General features: G+C 54.7%; 5 protein-coding genes across 5 annotated transcripts; 3 read left to right on the forward strand and 2 right to left on the reverse strand.

The window, feature by feature from the left end:
• Positions 1-3,423: 3,423 nt before the first annotated feature.
• Positions 3,424-5,556, forward strand: SPBR_05692 (uncharacterized protein; the record flags this gene model as incomplete). Its single annotated transcript, XM_040763955.1, has 1 exon — positions 3,424-5,556. One exon carries the CDS (start codon positions 3,424-3,426, stop codon positions 5,554-5,556), a length of 2,133 nt encoding a protein of 710 aa, XP_040622410.1.
• A 4,287-nt stretch (positions 5,557-9,843) lies between these two features.
• On the forward strand, positions 9,844-13,286 carry SPBR_05546 (uncharacterized protein; the record flags this gene model as incomplete). Its single annotated transcript, XM_040763809.1, has 2 exons — positions 9,844-10,205; positions 10,316-13,286. 2 exons carry the CDS (start codon positions 9,844-9,846, stop codon positions 13,284-13,286), a joined length of 3,333 nt encoding a protein of 1,110 aa, XP_040622411.1.
• Positions 13,287-14,610: 1,324 nt separating this feature from the next.
• On the reverse strand, positions 14,611-16,413 carry SPBR_05776 (c6 zinc finger domain containing protein; the record flags this gene model as incomplete). The annotated part of the gene is made up of 5 exons (XM_040764039.1): positions 14,611-14,726; positions 14,797-15,315; positions 15,414-15,670; positions 15,740-16,174; positions 16,244-16,413. The coding sequence occupies 5 exons, from the start codon at positions 16,411-16,413 to the stop codon at positions 14,611-14,613; spliced, it is 1,497 nt and encodes a 498-aa protein (XP_040622412.1).
• Positions 16,414-20,039: 3,626 nt separating this feature from the next.
• SPBR_06061 (protein CWC15) lies at positions 20,040-21,084 on the reverse strand (the record flags this gene model as incomplete). The annotated part of the gene is made up of 5 exons (XM_040764323.1): positions 20,040-20,093; positions 20,174-20,347; positions 20,410-20,842; positions 20,917-20,993; positions 21,052-21,084. 5 exons carry the CDS (start codon positions 21,082-21,084, stop codon positions 20,040-20,042), a joined length of 771 nt encoding a protein of 256 aa, XP_040622413.1.
• A 335-nt stretch (positions 21,085-21,419) lies between these two features.
• Positions 21,420-22,375, forward strand: SPBR_06097 (exosome complex component RRP45; the record flags this gene model as incomplete). Its single annotated transcript, XM_040764359.1, has 2 exons — positions 21,420-21,583; positions 21,658-22,375. 2 exons carry the CDS (start codon positions 21,420-21,422, stop codon positions 22,373-22,375), a joined length of 882 nt encoding a protein of 293 aa, XP_040622414.1.
• Positions 22,376-22,535: the final 160 nt, after the last annotated feature.

The raw sequence follows: 22,535 nt of genomic DNA on the forward strand, positions 1-22,535 counted from the left end.
TCATTTTTTATTTTAATGGCACGAAACGCATGACAGCGTGGCGATGACGAGTCCTATTTACTCTGTAAGGTGGGTATCAATACTCAAGATACTCGCAAAAACCCTCAAATGTCCCTTGCTAGTTCGCGTCTGAAACTGGCCATCCCCCGAACCTCATACAACGGTCTTTTTGTTTAGAGAGCAACAATGGGAGCACTTTGCACGGAAAACTCTGATGACTGGGCGCTGTTTACCCGCACTTGCCCACATGGAGAGAAAAGCCAAGCAAAAGAGTCCAGGGTACAGACGCTGCCCTGGCTGCATTTCAAGCCGAAGCGAAAGGCGCAGACGGTTGACGTGCAGAGAGCGACGTGGTGGACAGAGAGGCAGACACGCCATTTCGGCCAGAATCGAGTGCAGTTATGGACGTTGCGACAAAATGTACCAACTAGAAAAGACCTTTGCCATGTCCTCAGAACACAGCTCCGAATTATTCAATGCGCATACGAATCGGGCGAATTCTCGCCAAGACGGCCATTCTCAGGGCGATTATGTCGTCCTCGTATCGAACGCGTGTTCCTCTTGGATTTTAATACGGCCTGTCTCCTTTCAAATGGCATTCCTTAAAGGTTGCAGCTCGGGAATAGGACAGCCATGCGGCAAGAGACAAAAACAACGCGAGAATTCTCAAGACGTAACCACACAAACGGGCCACGGCGGCCTGAGCCGGACAATTTATATACCCTGCAGCGAGAAGCAGACAACCATCGGTTCTGCTTTGCCTGAATGCAGACGAGGACGGGGCAGGGAAGAATGACGCAGGATCCAGACAGAGTTAAGTGCAAACAGGCTATAAAATCAAAATATGACATGGCAACAATAAAAGTAATATATTTTCATTTCGGACCACCCGCGCCAGCAAGCAGAAAAACCGCGAGCGCTTTGCACCCTTTCCGGTTACCCTTTGCAGTTTCGTTTTTTGTTTGTCTGGCCGTTGGCCGTTTTCGGGTTGTTGCCAGTCCCTCGTCTTCCCGTCTCTCGTCCCTCGTGGCAAATGGTCGTGCAGCATTTCCCGTTCCACCGCATGCGTGACTGACAGCAGAACACTCCTATTTCTGTCCTCTTGTCCTCCCTGTTAATGCCTCGTCGGTCTCGCTGTCTGTCGTCCAACCAGCCGGATCAGCTTGCGAGCTCAGCTCCGTCATGGTCCTGCCCCATCCCTCATCTCATCTTATCTACCAACCCACCCAACGTCGCACCAGAACAAACAGAGAAAAGACAAAGACCTTAGATACGTCGTACGCCGGACGGACACTGGCTGGGCACACTCCATCTCGCTTGATAGTGTGGCGTTGCCCAGGACGCACTGCCCTGGTGGAGAGCAATGCTTGCAGGTAATTGCGTCTTCTCAGTTTGCATCTGCATGGCGCACAAAGGGTCCCTATTTTGGTCGCAAATGACTGGGGCATCGGAGCGTATGTCGTACCCATCGGTTGTACTTCGTACATGTGCTCGCATTGTCGTGGGCCACCGCTGATATGTAATTACTTACCGTTGTCCGTCGCATCTTTCTTTTTGGTGTTTGTCGTAAATAGCGCCATGCGCCATGCCTAGCTGCGTGCATTTTGTGCGCCAGCCGACGTCCAGGCCACTCGCTCCTGCCCCGCCCAATATGGGTATTCTTTGCTTTCCCACGAGCCGGCATTCTGTACCTTCTTGGCGAGCATTCCTTCATTCCTTCCCGTCTTCGCGTTCCTTTGGTCCTTCCTCGCGACAACAGATCAGACGGAACGGTCTCGAGGAAGCTGCCTCGTGCTTTCCTTTGTATTTTCTCTTCTTCTGGTCTGCAGCACGTAAGATACTGTTTCCTTCTGCTGTTCCTTCCCCCTGGCATCCATCCCATGTTGGCAAGAACCTCCCCACCACGCTAGGCCCATTCTTACTGTGGCCCAATACGACACCAGACCCTGTCCTCCCAAGCATCAAATTTCCTTTTGGTGTCCCCGGTCCTACGCAGTAGTGACCTCGTTCGCTCCTGCTATTTTTCCTCTTATTTCTTCTCGAAATGACCCACCTTTTGGACCAGAGACCCACTCATAGAGTCCCGTAATATTAATAAAAATAAACCTTGGCTGGCAGGGCCTCCGTGGTTGGGTTTCCAGAACAGTGCAGAATGGTGCAGAAAGTGCAGTATGATGTCGTATTTTTCGAGAATTGAAAGTATTTTGAAATGTTTTCAGGCAGTTAACTGGCTCTGAGAAACGCGAGCTCGTTCCTGAAGGAAACCCACTGTGATTTGTTTCCCAGAGCACCTTCCTACGTTTGCCCGTTTGCACCTTCCTGCACATCCAGTCAACCACCCACACCACTTTCTTCGGTGCATGCCTCTGTCTGTGCCTGTGTGCCTGCGTCCTTCTGCCGCGGCTGACATCCCATTCGCTGCTTCCCCTTTTGTTCTCCGGTTTGTCGTTTCCTCTTTTCCCTTTTCGTCCTGATTTTCGTTTCCTCGATCTTTGTTTCCCTTCTCTCGTACGCTCTCTCTTTACCTCTCTCTCTCTCTCTCTCTCTCTCTCTCTCTTACTCTCTCTCTCTCTCTCTCTCTCTCTCTCTCTCTTCTCTCCCTCCTCCTCCCCTCTCGTCGCCTTCGCCCCCCAGCCTCACGAAACTCACCCCCTATGAGCGAGATTGAGCGGCATCTCCTCTGACGATGAGGAGCTGGAGAGGGACGCCGACGAACGAAGACGACACCACCGCCGAATAGAAGGAGCGCGACGATCCTTCACATCTAAGCAAACCGACATTCGCGACAACAGCCAGGCGAGCACTGGACAGCGACGACATCATCCTTCGCAAGTCGACGACAAACAACGACCATGAGAATGGACTGTGCCGACCGAACCACCATCACCTTCATCACCTTCTCTGAATAATACACTTGCCGCTCGAGGCTCTTCCACGTTCTCTTTTCTCTGCCGTCTTTTGTGGCATCCACGCTCTTTTTGGGATTTTGATTATTGAATATTCGATTCGGAATTTCCGAGGCCTCTGCGAGGATTCAATTAACCTTTCACACCTCTCTGGCATTGGCAACGGACTCGACGCTCCATTTCAAATACAATCTTCGAAACGTACAAACAAAACACATCTTGACTCCTCCCAATCGTGGGAAACCATCTACGTTCTTTTCTTTTTTTCTTTTCTTGGGAAACCCCGGAACGGCCAACCCAACATACACTCATTTTACAACTCTTATACACATACGGCTTTCGTCCGTTTTTCATTCGTTCAGTCTTACGGCACACTTTTGTATTTCCTTATCGCACCTCTTCTCGACCGCGACATCGTATCTGTTGTCGTATTTTCTTTTTCGTCGCCATTTTTCAACACGCAATATATCAAAATACGGACGCTAGGCCCTCATCTTGCCTGCTCCGCCCCCTTACGATGACGCCTCACGCCCGCAAATTCTCGCTGTCTCAGGCGTCATCTCGTAAAGCCTCGACTGTCGCCGCCGCCGCCGCTTCCTCCCCGGCACCAGACACCGGAGCATCTTCCCCTTCAACTGGTGCTGCTGACCACGAGACGCACCAACAACAGCACCACCAGCACCACCACCACCACCGGCATGACCACAACGAGTTCCACGAGAACAACCATCCCCAGACCCACCGCCACAGCCACGATCTGCCTTCGTCACGAGGCAAGAAGGGGCAGCACCGGGGAAACGACCATGATGGTGGCGCTCAGGTAGCCGAGGCTGTTGAGCTTCGTCGCAGACAAAAAGCCGCCGACGCCGGACCGTCCGTTACCGAAGTCGTCCAGACCATCTCTGTTGTCCAGGTCATTGACGGAAATGGCTCCGTTGTCACTTTGCATACTCTCTACTCACCAACAGTCGCTGGGGCTACCAATACGCCCGACGGTGCCGTCCACACGCCTGCGGCAGGTACACCAGCTGCCAAAGGAACAGCAACAGTGACGCAGCCGTCTGTACAATCTGCAGCAGGAAGTGTGGTCCCCGCAGCTGAACCATCAAGCTCCTCGAGCTCGTCAATGTCTTTGTCGCCAACTACTTCGACAAAAACGACAGCGGACACGGGTTCGTCGGATGCCACGGGTTCGTCTGAAACGGCTGCAGCACCCACACAGTCCACACAGTCAACTGGTGCCGCATTGCCTGCTGCTTCGTCCTCGAGTGACACCACATCCACTCAGACAAGCACGTCAGCCAACGTGGCTACAAGCGCATCTGGTGCGACTGGTGCGACTGGTACTCCGGAGACGATTGACAGCTCAAGAACCGCCCCAGCTGGGACGGCCTCGACAACGGCAGTGCCTGCATCGGCCAACACCGGCGCTACCGAGCCGTTCACCAACGGCACCACAACTTCCACACCCATCGCCATTCCTCTGACCACGGGCCCTTCGACTACCCTCCTGCCTGCCGCGCACAATAGCACCCACACCCATGCATACACAAACAGCTCTTTGCAGCGCACCCTTTTCTCCAACACAACCCGCACCTCAACGTCTTCCACTCGCCTCTTTACTTCGTCTACCCTGTCGAGTTCGCTCATCGTCGTTTCCCGGTCGTCCTCCTCGGCGACAGAAGAAGCCACTGCTACTGACGGTGCTGGTGGCGCAGGCGGCGCCCCTGCAGGCACGACACCTACGGCTGCGTCCTCGTCATCCAACGACGGCAACCCCCCTGGCCCACCCACCAGCGTTCTGGTCGGTAGTGTCATTGGCGGCTTGGCTGGCATTGCATTGCTGCTCGTCGTGGCCCTGTACCTGCTCAAGTGGAAGAAGAGGAGAGACGCCAATGGCCACAAGCTCTTGGACGACGGCGACGATATGCTTACTGCCATGGCGGCAGGCGGCGCCACCCGCGGTATCATGGCGGGCGGCACAGGTGGTGCTAGCGGTGGTGGTGGGGACGGAGGAGGCAGTGGTCCAGTCAGTGGCCCCAGCAGTGGAGGTCCGACCAGCGGTCCCGCCGGAGGTATGTCGGAGACCCGGACGGGCTTTCTGATGCCGTTTGCCGCTGCACTGGCCTCGGGCCAGGAACGTCTGTCTCGCGGCACGACGGGCGGACACACATTCACGTCTGATGTGAGCAGCAGTACGGGCGGTGGTGCAGGCAGTGCGGCCAGTGGTGGTGATGCCAACCGTGGTTTCTACCGCGTCTCCGGCAGGAAGCTGCCGTCCGTCTTGTATCACGGGGGCGATGGCTACGCTGATCCGCGCGAGAGTTTGATGAGTGTCAACCCGTCATTGTATCGGGACTCGCAGGGTTTCTTTGGCGGTGCTGGTGGACCTGCCACGACGCCCGTGTCTCGGTATGCGGTCGGTTCTCCCATGCGGCCCGAGAGTGGTGTGCCCATCGTTCAGCCTGGTCCTGGCAAGGCGGTTGCCATGCGGGTGCCAATATCACGACACGATTCGTCCATACACGACGACACTGCCTCGATTCGGAATCTCACACCGCCGCCGGGCATCGACCCCATCGGTCGGTCGCTGGCCTCGCAAGACGACTCCCGAGGCTCTGGATCGCGCTTCACGGAAGATATTTTCTGATGAGTCGAGGGCGTGGCCCACAGCCAGTTCTCGTCTTCTCGCATATAATGTCTAAAACCGATTCCTCTTTCGCGCCTTGGTTCTCATTCTCTAACCTCCGCGGCAAATCGAAGACCTACCAACTATCCTCAACATCTACAAAAACTACAATATCTACAGTATAAAGCATGGCTTGGCGTTTGAATTTCCCACTTCTCATATTTTCCATGTTTTTATTTTATTTTATATTGTGGCATAGACTTGCCGGCGCCTTTAAGTCACGAGGCTTCCTGTTCAGCATGCCACGCTTTCTCGACACTCGCTCACTCACACGTTTGCCTTTTTGATATTTTATCCCGTTTTCGTCTTTTTTGATATATCCAAACTGGCCTCCGGCCCTGTTTTCAATTCTTTTCTTATTGTCGGTCGTGTTCTGCTTCTTTGCCTCCCTAGACAACCATAATGACTATAGAGGTACCTTTTTTATACATAGCTCAGCGGTATTCCATTTTCTTGTCAAAAAGCCAGCTATTCCAAAGAATGAACCGTTCTTTCGGTTTGCTTTTAATTGTCCTGATTCAAATCTTAGAAAGGCGGTCCCCTACAGACTTAGTGAGGTGCATAGACTCGGGCAAGTTACCATGAAGGGTTCACATCTCAACATGAGGTCCGCCGATGCCTGGTGCGTTTTAGATTCTCTTTCTTTCGCCTACCGTAGACGTGTAACGTCGACAAGAACCAAGGAATAATTCGAATGAAAGCAGAGTCAGCCCTGTGGGTAGCAAGGGTTGGCCATCTCGTGAATTTCGTCCCACGTGTCGCCCCTCGCATCGACCAACTGCTGCCCATGCACCCTGGCAATTCCAAATGTCGGACAAACTGCAGACAGTACGAAAGACACAAGACAGGGAAGGCAGTGGGAAGAGCAATAGTATGGACAGTTTGCAACAAATGTTGTCATCATGACATTGTTGATAACTTGCCTGTTTTATTTTTGGGTCGCAGGGAGTTGGTAACTCAAATTACGCGTGATCGGCGAGCATTGGTACGTCGTAGCCAGTGATTCATACCATATTTTGCATACCGTCGAGACTTCTTCCATTCCCCTTTTTTGGAAACAGTTTGCACCTTGGCTGTACCAAGCTCTTCCGAGTCGCCCGCCGCCGTGAGCAGAAGGGGGACGATTGTGAGGTAGGGGAAAGGGTCGCAGTGCGCTGTGGTCGGGTCCTTGCATCGGTTTGTTGTGAGACAGTCCTGAAACATGAAGAAGCAGCAACTCAGAAAAGTAGACTGGGCGAGACTGAAAAAAAATAAAAATAAATAAATAATAATTTAACGCAAAAACACCAGACCGACACGACAGAACCAAGAAAACATGACAGAGCAACCCCGATGCATCTTACGCTCAGCGAGTATTTGTTGTGTGAGTCTTTTGTTCTTTTTCACAAACGCGGCGTATCCCGATCGCCTCCTGCCCGATCCTCGAAACGTCACTAATTCGCAACATGGCAACGTCCAACTACGCTTGGACGACTGCGGCGTACTCCGTGTCTGCCTTTTTTTTCGTTTCCTTTTGTCTATCATTGTTCTTGCGTCGAGAGGACGTGATTTCTCCCGTCTCCTGTTTGCGATGAGATGGTGATTGGCGAGAGGATAAAAGACGAGACAAACGAGGAAACACTCGACCGTTTCGTCGTTTTCGTCGCTTTACGACGAAACAAACTGAAACATGGGGCGACAAAAGCATGCACAGCACGACGTCCAGCATATTGGGCCCTGCAGTAGTGAGAGAGAGCAAAAACGGAACATCACTTCGTCTTTTAATTCCGTATTTTATAGAAAAAGAACGAAAACGGAAAAGAAACGGCAAATCCCGCCGTCTGGAAGGGCACCTTGTACGAATGTCCGTTTACTCCATTCGATTCATCTCCACTCTTTCGCAAAGTGATGTTCCCAGTCTCCGTCCAGACCGACCGGCTCTGGCACATCCCGATCAGACGTTAACCCACCCCAAGGCGCCCAAGACCACCCCTCCACTTTGGCCCAGCCTCCATGTACTTTCACCCTGCAAGTCGTCCTCGGAATTTGTTATGATAGAATTACAAACACGTATGGGCGCATCCCATATAGAAAGCTCTGTCATATGACGTACGACGTCCGTAATTTGATCTAATACATATAGAGCGTATTACTTTGGGCTTGCGCCGTACCCAGTGCAGAACTTGCAAAGTATGTCGTAAGATACTTGTTTTGCTGCGACGGAGAGTTCCGCCGACCATATGGCCACGGACGGCAAAATACAAACAGTCCTTGTATGGGTTCTGTCACAGTCCACATTCTCAGCTTCGTACCGTTTCTTCCTTCACCCGTCAGCCCTTGGCACTCGGCGCCCCTGTCTGTGTGGCGCGCCGTTGCATCCCCATTTCCTCCTGTCTCCTTGTTTTCATCTCTGTCCGTTGTTGTATCGACTCTGTACGACATACACGCAACCGAGGCTTTGGTTCATTGTTGGGACTGTCCGCTAGACAGCCCGACAGACTTCGCGCCGGGAATCCGTCTCAACTTTGACAGTCTCAAGTTTGAGGCAGCCCGGTGCAAGGCAAGGGACTCTGCTGGACAGAGCAGAAACTGGGCGATGAGAGAAGCATGCGATAATGACCAGATGAGGTTTGCGTTGAAGATGACGCACGCCGATGATAATGTCGGTCGCCGTGTGAACGTCAACTCTGCGACCATGACATGCGACAACTCACAAGTCGACATTGCATTTCGTCGACACACACATTTGCCTTCTGCCCTCCGTCCTCCATCTTCAAACCCCGTTCCCAAACGCGCGGAATGCTCGGCGTTGCGCTTTGCGCCACGATGGAACGGGGAATCGGCAGGTCCTTTCCCTTTTGGTCTTACTCCACTGCTGTCGCGACATGTTCTGGGCCATGCTCTGCGCTACCTGCCGCGCTAACGGCGTGTCTCTTTCCCCATCTCCGAATCGTCCCTTCCCCCAATGGCCCTTTTGTTTGGCCGACGCAGCGTCGCTCTTGCCCTCGATTTCTGATATCGCCCTGCGGGAACTGTGCTTTGGAAACTGCCGCTTGTATCTCTGGGATACACCAGACGGAAGGTGCTGTGACGCCAGGACGCAGTCTCTTGCCCCGTTAGTGGAGACGGACCAACAAGGTCAAGACGGAGAAAATAAAAGGAAGGCGCGAGGGTAATTACGGGGTACGCATTTTGGGTATGGATGGAGTAATACCACAACAGCAGTGCCCCCTCTTTGTAAATCTGTTAAACGGCCCGTGGTAGTAGGCGTCTGGCTTCAGGATTTGTAACGGCACTTGTAAAATGGTAGTATCTGACGTGGTAGACAGGCTCAGAAGGTGTAGCACCGTTGCCCTTCAGACGGTTTGAGTAGCATTAGACTGCCTGCCTGACTCGCCCGAAAACCAGTGCCTCGAACTGCACCCGTGCTAGCGCATTCGGGAAGTGCGCTTTGCACGCTGGCACTGTTCATTGTTCCTGCCGTTTTTACGGTCTTACACTTGCAGCAAGAGGAAAGTGGAGCCATTGTCTGAATGCGTGAGGGGGAGTGACCCGCTAAACCCCCGGCGGACTGGCTGTAACTGGAACCAATCCAAAACTCGACCAGGAAGCGACGACCTTCTGTTTGCGTTTCTGTGCCTGCCTCTCAGCACTGGTCTCATCGTTTTGCCAGTCGCTACTGCGACTTTCACCCATTTGCGTTGCACGTTGCACTTTCCCGTTGTAGCCAATGCCTTCCCGCCCTGCTCGTTTCGATTCTCACGAACCTTCCTACACACATCGTCTTTTGCCTCCTTTTCTTCATTTTGTTCCCATTCTCCTTTTTGGTATCTCGCTTCCGCCTATCCCCCATTCCCTCCACCTGCGGCGCTCACGTTGTCAATGATGACGTGCTGACACTATCTGACTGCCTTCCATTCCTCGCTTGCCTCCCCGACCTTTGCCCACGACATACGATATCACCGACAAATACCGACAGATTAAGAGTTCAGATCAAGAGATCAATCCATCGTCTTCAGCTAACGAACGGCCTCGACGACGCGGGCATTTCCGGCCTTCCCCGTACGACCGTCTCTGACCGAAGACGACAGGCGCGTACTCACACTCGCTGATCGATCCGCGCATCCCGCCACGACGGCCGAGCCCTTCTCTGCGACGCTCCCCATTTCCGGCCGTGAACTGACCTGGTAACCTGGCAACGCGTTGATTGACACCACCGCTCCTTCTCGAAGCCTGAACCGCGGGAGACGAGTCCTTTTCCCGTCCCACATGGACCAATCCCACCACATGGGCAGCCCCGACCAGGGCTTCCCGCTGCCGTCTCTGCCGCCCATCTCCGCTCCGCCGCTGCTCAACCGCCAGCCCCAGCTCTTCGGCAACACATTTGACCGGCTGCCTCCCATCCACATGCCCTCCGACATGGCCGCCGCCCACATGTTTGGCAGCGACCCCAACGCCTACATGGACGACGCCAACGAGGCCAAGCGGCGACGCATTGCCCGCGCCTGTGACATGTGCCGCAAGAAGAAGATCAAGTGCGACGGCAAGATGCCTTCGTGCACCCACTGCGTCAACTACAAGACGAAGTGCATCTTCACCCAAGTGGAAAAGAAGCGCAGTCCGCCGAAAGGGTAAGTGGATCCGGCGGGAGAGGGTGGAATATACGCTGTTGTGCATCTCGACGATTTCGCTAACTTGACCTCTTTTCTCTTTCTTTTTTGTTTCTCTCTCTCCCCTCCAGCGCCAAATATATTGAAGGTCTCGAGAACCGCCTCGTCCGCATGGAGAGCCTGCTGCGCCTCTCCGGCCTGCTCGACGAAGACGACGGCGCCACCGATCTCGGCACCCTCGAGAAACGCCTGTCTGAGAAGCTCCGCGAGTCGCGCCGCGACTCACAGGCCGCCTCCAATCCGTCATCGCCGTCCCAGACCACATCCGGCAACGAGTCCACGCCGCGCAGCTCCATCACCTCGCCAGAACCCGGAAAAGAACGCGACTCTAGCGGGAATGCCAACGACAACAACGGTGGCAGCGGTGAGAGGAGCGGCGAGAAAGGGGGCGAGAAGTCCGGCGAGAAGTCCGGCGAGAAGTCCGGCGAGAAAAGCGGTGGCGGCAACCACAGCCACAGCAACAACAACAGCAGCAACAACGGCTTGAGCAGCAGCAGCAGCAGCAGCAGCAACAACACCGGTAACGGCAACAAGAAGTCGTCTTCTAGCGCGTCCGACAAAAAGAACGGCGGCCGCAAAGAAGAAGAAGAAGTCGAAGCCCTGTCCGAGATGATGTGCTCGCTCGTCACTAACCACGAGGGCGAGACACGCTACATCGGCTCCTCCTCCGGCTTCTCCATCTTCTCGCCCAAGGGCATGCAGTGGATCAACGAGCGCACCGGCGACAACTCCTTCCAGCAGATGATCTCCAATGTCACTATGGACGACAACAAGTGGACCAACTGGAAGCCCGAGATCTTTTCCGACCTCTTCCGACGCCCCGTCTTCCGGCCCCTGCCCGCCAAGCCCGAGGCGCTCTCGCTCCTCAAGGACTTTTTTGAAAACTTCAACTGCATGTTCCCGCTCTTCCACCAGCCCACCTTTATGCACCTGGTCGAGCGCCAGTACTCCAAAGATCCCTACCAAGGCTCAGGCTGGTGGGCGTCGCTGAATGTGGCCTTGGCCATTGCCCACCGCCTGCGCGTCATGAGCAACCTCGTGCCCCAGGAGGAGGACGACAAGGCCTGGGCCTATCTGAAGAACGCCATGGCCGTCTTCTCCGAGCTGGCCATGCGCAACACCGACCTGCTCAGCGTGCAGGCGCTGCTGGGCATGGCCCTTTTCATGCAGGGCACCCCGAACCCCCAGCCCACCTTCTTGCTCATTGCCGCCGCCATCCGCCTGTCGCACAGCATTGGCCTGCACAAGAAGGGCACCGGCTTCAACCTCAACCCCATTGAGATTGAGCAGCGCAAGCGCGTCTTCTGGATCGGCTACATGCTCGACAAGGACCTCTGCCTGCGCTCGGGCCGCCCGCCCGCCCAGGACGACGACGACATGAACGTCGAACTGCCCGACGCCGATCCGGCCGACAACATTGGCAACATCCCCCTGGGCGACGGCAAGGGCAAGATGAACCTGTTCCGTGTCATGTGCGAGTTTGCCCTGATCGAGAGCAAGGTCTACCGGCGCCTGTATTCGACCAAGGCCACCAAGCAGACCGTCGGCGAGCTGCTCAACACCATTGGCGAGCTCGACCAGGAGCTGGAGGACTGGAAGGATAGCATCCCCATTGACTTCCGCCCGGAGCACGAGATTAAAGCGTCGCACACGCCCCTGATACTCCACATTGTCATGCTGCATTTCACCTATTACAACTGCCTCACCACCATCCACCGCATGTGCGTCCACCACGGCTACTGGACGAGCCGTCTGTCCAACTACGCCATCCAGGGCCTCAACGCCAAGCCCCTCAACCCGCGCGTCTATTCGTCGGCCGCCCTCTGCGTGTCCTCGGCACGCGCCTCCATTTCGTTGTTGAAGTACATTCCGCAGGGCGACTTTTCGTGTGTCTGGCTGATTCTGTACTTTTCCGTGTCCGCGCTCGTCACGCTCTTTGGCAATGCCCTCCAGAATCCCGTCGATCCGCGCGCGCGGTCCGACACGCGTCTCATGAGTCTTGTCGTCACCTTCTTGTCCATGCTCGGCCAGGAGGCCGAGAGCGGCGGCGTGCACCGCATGCTGGGGGTGTGCAGCGAGTTTGAGCGCATCGCCAAGGTCGTGATCGACAAGGCCGAGAAGGAGCAGTCCAACCGCCGCAAGCGCAAGAACTTGGATGCCCACGAGGCCGCGCCCGCCAAGTCGGCACCAGGTGCGTCATCGTCATCGTCGGCGGCGTCGTCGGCGATGGCAGCATCGGCCACCAACGGTGGCAACGCATCTTCGTCTGGATCCGGCAAGGCCGGCAACAAGCACGGTCAGGTGTCCTCCTCGTCCTCGTCTCGCCCGCCATCGCGGTCCCAGTCATTGGCGCCGACGACCTCCCAAACGCCCCGGCCCACGTCGTCGGGCAGCACAGCCACAACAGCCTACCAGAATACGCCGAGCGCCACGCCTGCCGAAGCCGCCGCCGCCGCGCACACCGCCGCCGAGATTGTCAACAGCCATAAGAACGCTGGCTCCAAGCGACACAACCTACACCACTTGAACAATGCCTCTGTGGCTGCCAGCATGTACACCAACAGCTCCATGAACCCCAACTTCAACCACAATGCCAACCCTAACGGGAACCCTAACGGGAACCCTAACGGCAACCTGAATGGTAACCCGAACGGCCACGGCCACGGCAACACGCCCTCGCCCGGCATGCCCCCCAACACTTGGTCGGGCGACTTTGCCACCATGGCCGCCACATCCGCGCCCTGCATGGACGGTTCCACCATTACCGACATGAACGGCGGCATCATGGCCGAAATCGACTTTATGTCCTTTTCGGATCTTACGGGCTTTGGGTCCATTCCGTCAGACATGCCCCCGCCGCCACCGCATGATCTGGGTGACCTGCAGTCCCCGCCCATGATCGCAGATGGCATGGCCGGCAACCAATTCCTGCCACAGGATCTGTTTAGCATCCCGATGACGCTGGACTGGAGCTTTTCTGGCATGGGCGACGGCATGTACGCCACCATGGAGAACGGCGGCTTGGACACGGTGCCATCATAAAATATAGTTCCATGTCATCTCCCTACTTTTTTGTATTTTCTTGTTTACTTTTTTTTTCTCTTTTTTCTTATGATTTGCAATTTATGACACGGCGTGGATTTGGATATCTACATTTGATTTGAACACCTCCTATATATTTCTGTTTGGTATATTTTTCTGGATGTTTGTTCTCCCCCTTTCACCCCCATTTTGGCTCGTCTTGGCTCACCTCATCCTGTTAAGTGCTTTGGAAAGGCGTTGCACTTTGCTGTTGGGTTATTCTCATTTACCACAATCTACTCTCTTGCTTCTATCTTTTTTTATTTATGTTTTCTTTATATACAATGTTTGCAATACACCTCTTTGCCGCGTCTTTTTGTGTTTTGGTTTTCTTTTTGGTCTCCAACTTTTGGGTTTTAGTTGTATCAAATTTAGGAAGCCAAAAGCAGTATTAATACCAGTACCTTTATTTCATTCTCATTCTATTGCGATGTAGGTCATGAGTGAACTTATTTCCAAATGGGCATTTGGACAAATCCAAGTCGTCCTCAATATATATGGTGTCTCCTCCATATTGACGGATGGAAATTATATAAACAAGACATATGCCACACCTTCCAACTGTCACCCTCCTTTTACTCCTTCTTTCTCTCTTTCTCGAGGTGCTCACCACCCGAGCCTTGTCTCGCAGATTGTACGCAACAAAAACCAAACGAAATCCAATTTGGAAGTCTCCAAAGATATCAAAAAGGCTCATTTTTGTCGCGCATTATTTTCGGCCCCTGCACAATGAAACCACCGTCTCGAGCCCGATGCAAGTGCATCTCAGCCAACGGGCAAGCGGAAATGATGCTGTCTTGCTGTGGTTTGCCGTAGGATTCGAAAATAAAGTCCCGCCTCCCGGAGGGCAACACAAATTCGCTTTCCGTCTCAGGAAAGCATACTTGTTTTGCCAGAATATAGGGAGGCTTTACCATCGCGCACGAAATAAGAGGCCGAAGCTGTACCAAGGATTCGTACACCGTAGGCCGCTGCAGCAGTCGAACGCCGCCTCCGCTAGAGAGGACGACTATGCCCAGCTTTGCAGAAACGGCCTTGTCGTGGCTGGAGCAGGTACCATATATTCCTTCATGCGACGTGGGTTTGGCATGTTGCCGCCTGTTCCAAGGCAGCTTGCAAGTAAAGGAAGCGTGGATTGGTCGAGATGATCGCTTTGGTAGCTATTCGGCGGAGATCGCGACCGCCATGTCCAAACATCCCAAATATATAAAAGAACATGACGCAAAAATCACAAAAAGGTATCAAAGAAGGCGAAAATTAAGTCGTAAAAGGTACTGGCCGAAGGCTATGCCGGGTTGAAGTAGTCTGGAGTGAAGCTCCAGTCAAAGTCGTCCATGAAAGCATCCCAGTCGATGAGCTGTGCATTCTCGGGCTGGATCGTGGAGAGGTCGATGGACGCAGCTATGATTGTTAGTTGATCCGTATTGCATGTTCCTGCTGGTGCAAAGACCGCGTAGCGTAATAAACGTACCTGGAATTCCAGTTGCCTGTCTCTTCCCATTGACATTGGTGGCCGAGGACCGGGACGCTTCAATGTCTCTCTTCCAGCGCCGAATGTAGTCAAATGCAAAGCTCGTTCCAAGGCGGCTCGAAAACTGCGAAACATCCTTCATGGGGATTTCCATGGGAGCTTTTGTGTGATGGACCGACCAGTAGGACTCGATCATCTTGGACGCCCGGGATGGGAGATCGCCGTCGTGCACAGAACACGTCTTGATTGCAACAATGGCGTCGTGCATGAGAGCATCCTTGGCGTGGACGGGCATGTCCTGAATGTACGGTGACAACAGGACGTTGAGGGTGATGCACGCTGACGCGAGGAGCGTTCTGCAAACAAAGTGCGGCGCGTAGTAGAGGAATCCGACTTCGTCTTGCAGCTTCAGTGCCTGGCGCAAGACGAGTTGGGACGTGCTGTAGGCCTTCAAGACATTGCGCTTGAAAATCTCGGAGCTGAAGCCCGCGACCGGCATGAAATAAAACGCTTGCACATCTTGCAAGGTGGATAGAAGCGTGAAGTAGTCAACCTCTACATATATTGTTAGACGACCACAAGTTATACCGTCGGGAGGAAAGGGGGACAAAGCGTACCGGAAATTCCTGGGAAGAGAAGTCTCTGAACTTTGTCAAACTCTTCTTCAAACATGTCCACGATGTGGTGAGAGATGCCTCGATTCTCCTCTAGACTCGCGCACGTTGTCTTGCTCACGCGATTCGAAAATCGTGCGCACTCCAAAAGGATGATGAAGTTGATTGGGACAGGAACGGGCGAGGACCGGTCGAGTATATTTTCGATTGTCTTGTTGAAGAACTGCCCCGTAGATGGAGACCCGGTGTACGAGGAGACCCTGTAAGGCAATAGTTAGTAAAATCCCCGAGGCCGATGTAATTATAAGTAGTGGCAGCCGTCAACGAACCTCTGCGAGATGATGTTAAATCCCGCCCAGGTGAACGTTGCCTCCTCGTCTGTGTTGCGAATCTGAAAGTTGGGGTTCGCAAGTTCCGGGTGCTCGCCGCGTCCAGTGTGCAGACCAATCATGAAGCAAGAGCTCATGGCGATGGAAGAGAAGATGGTGGACGGATCGCGCAAGAAACGGATCGTCGTGAAAGGCCAGGCGCACAGCAGAAGCAGCGCGTTGATCATGCCCAGCGGCAGGGGCGGGTTGCCCATGGCACCCCACACTTCGGACGGCAGCGATTCGGTCAGGAATGGTAAGACACTGTCATCTTTCGCGAAGCGCCGAGCGGATATGACCATGATCGTCCAGAAGAGTATCGGTGCCGATTCATAAATCTTGTCGGGGTCGCGGGTCCGGATGATTGGGAAATGCGGATGGAAGTATTCAAAGTACCTAAAGTACGTTAGATTTTGGATAAAGAAATGTCTCTAGCATAATAGACAGAAATTGGATCGGACGTACTTGTCAAAGTAATGGCTGATATCTTCTCCGGAGAAGGCGCGTGACTTGAGAGCCCGGGGCTCGGCGGTCCTGCCACCGAGAGAAGAGAGAACGGTCTTGGGCGTCGGCGTTGTTGTCACGGACGGGGTCAGGACCGGAGGAAGCATGACCGGCGCATCAAAGGGACGCATCGGAGGCAGAGTGTGGGAGAGTAGGCCATCTCTCGAGTTGATTGGTGGCAGCGTACGGGTGAAAACAGGTGATGGCACGTTGGACTTGCCAACGGCTTCCTTGATGCTTCGCACCTCCTGCTGGAGCTCTTCCAGTTTACTGAGATGCGACGTTAGTCGAATATTCCCTCTGGGCTTCCCGTCCTGGCTTGTGGACACAAGACGGGAATCGTCCGTGACGTGGGCCTCTAAAGGCAAGCCTATTTTGTATTTCCGAGGTCGCAAAGTGAAGGCCGACGACGTTGTGGATGCAGAAGGCAGGTAAAAATACGAAACAAAAACATGGTTTGCTCACCTTCTGCGACTGACTCTCTTGTGACTCTTGTCGACAACACACTGGAGCTGCAGCTTGGAGCATCGCATGCATGGCAAGTTGGGATCCAGGTTGGCGTTGCATTTCACCTCTGTGTAGTTTGTTAGTCGACATACCAAAGAAAAAAAATACAAAAACGCCCACACGAAGCAATCCAAGGGCATGTGAAGTCAAGGCCGAGGAAAGGCCAAAAAGGCCAGAATGGACGAAAGAGTTATGCAGACGAGAATAAGACGAGTGTTGGGATAATGCAAGTGGCGGCCGAGACGGAAGCCGATGCCATGGAGCGAGTCAGGCCCAGTCCGCGATAGGGCGCCGGCGGTCTGCCGAGACAGGGGCTGAAAGCGAATCGGTGCCGATGTTTAAGTGCAATGGCGGACGTCTCGCGTGAAGGAGACGAACGCCTCTTGCGGGGATAATGGGGGCTTTTTGGAGGCCAAGAAGGGGACGTCATACTACTGTCTCTGCAATTAACGCAAGCCTATTTCAACGACAAAATAGAGTTGTCAGCCTTTTAAAAATATTCTCGGAACGTTCCCCGCTGCGGCGCGGATGCAGACCATTCGTGCAAAGTGAAGAGGCCTGGCCCCGTTCGTATATTAAAGGAGCCGCACAGAGCATTGCATTAGGGATTAGGGCAGATGGGGCCAGCCACCACAGAATGCAAGCAGCACAACACACACGAGGGAGCCGAGCCGGGGGGCCAGGACCGGGGAATCAAACGAACCGTATTACGCTTGATGCGCGGAGTAGACTGTGCGGCCAACGTGGTCGGCGACCCGTCGGGAAGATCGGCCATGCGGCAAAATGCTGGAAGGATGTGCTACGCCTCGGCGAAAGGCGAAGCAAAGTCGGCCGGTCAAGCGGTAAATGCAACGAATAGGAAGCCAGGCGGTGGTGAGTGCCCTCAATGGTGTTTTGATATGGCTCGGAGCGGCGCTTATGCGAAACAAAGGCCGAAGTCTGGAACTGTTTGCTGAGAGGTGCGGAGAGGCGCGATTCAGGACGAGTCCTGGGTTTTATTCTGGGGATTTTATTCTGGGGATTTTGGTTGCCTCGAAAAGTGGTATGGCAAATGGATGGGAAGGAACGACGCAGCGGCATGTGCCCACCGAGGTCGCTGGGAGGTTCAGTGCGCCTGCTCTTTCCGGTGTCGCAAAAGCGCTGCCGCCATGTAAATGGCAAGAGACAAGAGACGAGTGCGGATTGACGAGGCAGCTGTCGCTGTAAAAGGAAACAGTGCTAGCAAGAGAGCAGTCGACTTGGGAACGTGGAAGGAAGAGACAATGGACAGGGAAGGAGGAAAATGCGAGAGAAATAACGGCAAGCACGAACCAGAAAGAAAGAGAAGGTGGGAAAGAGCGATCAAAGAGGCGCGCGACGACAGAAAATCCGCCCCTAGTAAGTAGTATTGCGATTGTGTGTTCACCAGCAGCGCCGGTTGCTGCATCCGCACCTGCCTCCGCCGTCGCAAACGATCTCCAGCGCATGGACAACTGCCTAAACAAGAAGGCCCCGAGCAAGACACCGGCGCGCGGCTTGCTCCTGCCCAACGACGTACGATCTCCGCAACTGGCCCAGGCTCCGTTGCTGCGTGATTCGTGCTAGATGCGCCGTGCGACCAAACCTCTGTTCCTACGCTGATTTAAGCATTTTGGAGCAGCTAGACGCCTTGTCAAAATGACGCAGGATGGAGAAAGTATTGCATTAAAGAACAAATTCTCCGGCAGAATTAAGTATGACGGGTAAAGACCCACAGAAAACACCCGGACACAATAGGCCATGAAAGGGGAAGCAACGAGTCGCAACTTCCTCGTGAAGTCCTGTCGTCTCGTTTTGTGTCTTTTCTGAACAGGAGCGACCATCCAGCAGGCAAGAGCCAATCATCAAGACCACAAATGTCGCGAATCGCCCCGTCACCTGACAGCATTCCCGTCTGGGATCGGCACTTGGTCGAAGCAGGCAAGAACTGGTCGTTCACCGTCCCCCACAGCGGCTGAGCGGTAAATTCGGGCATGCAAGTGCGCTGTGAACCAGTCCAAAGCACTGCAACGTTGGCCATCGAACATTCTCAAAAATCGACCCGTCGCTTTGCCCAGGGCATCGATTTCCAACATCACAGAGTGCCCGTTGCTTATACTGTGTTCTTTCTTGCTTCCACGCTCTTTATTTGCCATAATTTTGGCTGGCGGTACTCCTTGCGCGCACGATGTGACAGCTCGACCTTGTCCTTTCTGAATATCGGCACTCCATGCTCTGTCAGTCTCGATGCCTCGACGTTTCGATGTGTCGATGTTACCCTCCTTTGATCCCGCTCTATGCGGGACGAGGACCACGGGCGCCGTGGTTGCAAGACTCGTGATTGGGTGGCGGCCGTATTCATGCCCTCCGACTGCGGCACTTGCAGCCAGTCTTTTCTGATGTTGCATGATGCAAACGGAGAGAAAAGACGCAGTGGTTGGGCTAGAAGAGGCATTCGAAAGAAGAACAGCACTTGCAAGTCGAAGTAACGCTCGTTCCGTTTTAGCCGGTCATCTACGGGCGACCACCTTTGTTTTGTTGGTGTCGTTTGTTTCCTGTACCGTGGACAGCGCGCAGGTTCAGCTTTGCTGAGCAATGCTTGAACATATGTTTTTCGCCTGGCTTGTGGTTTCTATAAATGCACAACGTCAATCGATGTCCCGGCACTACAGACGTTCGAAAGATGTATATACGTATATGCTAGCTCCCCGGATCATGGCCTGTGCCTTGTCTGCTAGTCTGCCCATCTCTGCACCGTCTGCCGGCATTTGTGTCCACGGCCTGGGCGTTTGGAGACTTTGGCTTTCGCTTCTAAAGTGCTCGCGCCGTATCGAGTGCAGCTGCCACACACCTCCCTTTTACAAAGTAGGCAGTGACATGTACTCGCGGGCCGCGGCACGCCTCCCCCACGGCGCAAGCGGCCTGCCTTTCCTGGTTTTGGGGGATACGCGGCGTGTCAGACGCCTTCGGCAGTTCTTGGCAAGGCCATTGGAAGCGCCAGTGTATGCCGTGTGATGACAAAATGAAGGATACGGCGTTGCAACGGCAAGAGGAGGAGAAGCCGAACAGGCAGCTGTGATTTGCTGTAAGAGATAATAGATGGGGTATGAGAAGTCACGAGAAATGAAACCGACGAAATGACAATGTACAGACGGCTGGAGAATAAGAGACAACGACTAAAAAGCATGAGAAACCAAGCATCCCATCCAGTGATAACGCCCATGGCCCTTGACACGACGGTTGTGTTCACGATTCATCGAACATATTTGTTCATGAAACGCTTGTGAAAGTCGGAGCGGAGGAGATCCTGTTTAGAAATCGTTGTGTTAGCGGCACACTTGCGCGAGTGCAGAAAAGAAAGAGAAGCTCCTCCAGCTGGACACGCACATTGATAAACTCCTTTTGCTTGCCCTTGTCGTCGGTGCCGCGGGCCTGGTTCTTGAACACGACGTCGTCGTCCCAGCGCCGCTTGATTGTGAAATCCGGCTTGTTCAGCAGCGGATTGCCCCGAGCAATGTCGCGCTCACGCTCTTCGGCCTCGGCCGCCTCTCTCTCGCGTTCCTGGAGATTGTTAGCAAGGGATGCATCACCAAGACAGCATTGCTCAGAGCCGCCCATCGTACCTCTCGTTCCCGCTTTTCGGCCCGCTCGCGCTTGATCTTTTCCAGCTCGCGCTGCAGCGCCGCCGTCTCGTCTTCGTCGTCGCTCTCCTCGTCACTGTCGTCGTCGTCGTCGTCGTCCTCCTCCTCCTCCTCCTCATCATCGTCGCCATCGTCATCCTTGTTGTCGCCATCCTTGTCCGAGTCGTCCGAGTCTGAATCGTCATCGGCGTCAATGTCGCGTGTCTCTTCGAGGATTCGCCTTCGCTTCGCCTCGGCTTCGTCTGTGCCTTCGGTAATCAGTCGCCGCTTCGCAGCAATGGATGCCGCATCGTCGTCGGACGCCGACGGAGCAGGGCCGCCGCGGAGCTTGGCATAGTGGGCAGCCTCGGCTGCGAGCAGCTCGGCCTGCAGGTCGCGCACCTGGGAGTCGGCGGAGCCCCCCTGGCCAGCTTTGCTGTTGCAAGAGAAGTTGGGTTAGCAGCTGGAGGCACCGTCGACAGAGCCAAAGGACCATGTGAAGGAACATACCGGTACTTGAGCTGCGTGTGCGCTGGCAGCAGACGCTGGTGGTAGGCAGGGCCTTTGGGGGCCTCCTTGCCGCGAGCCTAAACAGAGTTAGCGAGATGTGTTGGTTGTTTGCTGTATATATGGAGGTCGGCGTACCGGGTCAAATGTCGGTCTGTGGGCGGTCGTCATCGTGGCAGTCGTCGGGTATGCAATGGATGGTGCTCCTGTGCAGAGAAAGACGCAAAATTAACGTAGGTTGGTTGAGTTGATGTGAAGCGCACGGCTCGCAATAGCACGTCGCGGCTGGCCGTTGTGCTGTAAATCTTCACCGCCTTTGGCAGAAAAAGTAATTCTGCCCGTCGCCGCCTGTATTTCAGGCCGGTTGTCAGTGCACTCTCACTGTTTGTTAGCTTATCAACTACGACGGAACCAACGACAGCGAAATTTTGCAGCACGTTTCCAGTCGACAACGAGCACCCCATACTAGCAAATCCCTTTCCACCTCGCGCAACAAGCCAATTGCGATGCCGCACGATCTCGAGCCGTCTCTCAATGAGAAGGCATTTGTCGGCCAGGCGCTACAGGACGGCCTGCGCCTCGACGGCCGCGGTTTCGAGGACTACCGCCCCATCAGCTTGAGTCTCGGCGAAGAATACGGCGTCGCCGACGTGCGGCTGGGCAACACAAGGTGGGTGCCGTTGGAAGGGGTGGGAGGGAAGGGGGACACAGAACGTGCACCTACTAAAGTCTTTGACTCTCCAGAATCTTTGCGAAAGCTACCGCCGAAGTGACCGTCCCGTACTCTGACCGGCCGTTTGACGGCATCTTCAACATTGTCACCGAACTCAGCCCCATGGCCTCGCCCGCGTTTGAGGCTGGTCGGCCCAGCGAGACCGAGGTGCTGCTGTCCCGGGTCCTCGAGAAGACGCTGCGGCGGTCCGGCGCCCTGGACACCGAGTCGCTGTGCCTGTCCGCCGGGCAAAAGTGCTGGTCCGTGCGTGTGGACGTGCACGTGCTGTCGCACGACGGCAACCTGGTGGATGCGTCGTGCCTGGCAGTCGTGGCGGCGCTGCGGCACTTCCGCAAGCCCGAGACGAGCATGGAAAGCGGCGTGCTGACGGTGTACACACCGGCAGAGCGCGAGCCGGTGCCCCTGAGCTGGCTGCACTCGCCGTTCTGTGTGACGTTTAGCTACTTTGGAGAGGAGGCCGAGGTGGCGCTGCTAGACGGCACGCTCCTCGAAGAGCAGACGCGGGTGGGCAGCTGCACGATCAGCCTGAACCGGCACGGCGAGATCTGCCAGATTGCCAAGCTGGGGGGCACACCTGTGGAGGCGGTGTCGCTGCTCAAGTTGACACAGGTGGCGCTGCAAAAGGCGAGGGAGTTCTCCACGATTGTGGACAAGGCACTGGCGGGCGATGCCAAGCGGCGAGACAAGGGCGGGCTGATAGCCGAGCTGTCGGCCGAGAACGAGCGGTAATGGTGTTGTGACCTGGCGGACGCGAGCAGAGGCGGCATGAGACTTGTCTTGGAGAGGCAAGGCACCATATACAACCACGACGTGATGATACCCTGTACAATATAGCACTTGGCGCAAAGGCATAGAATACAACGGAGTCCAAGGACAAAGATCCAAAAGA

The sequence above is a fragment of the Sporothrix brasiliensis genome (assembly GCF_000820605.1).
Source record: "Sporothrix brasiliensis 5110 chromosome Unknown Cont15, whole genome shotgun sequence".
Lineage (NCBI taxonomy): Eukaryota > Fungi > Ascomycota > Sordariomycetes > Ophiostomatales > Ophiostomataceae > Sporothrix > Sporothrix brasiliensis.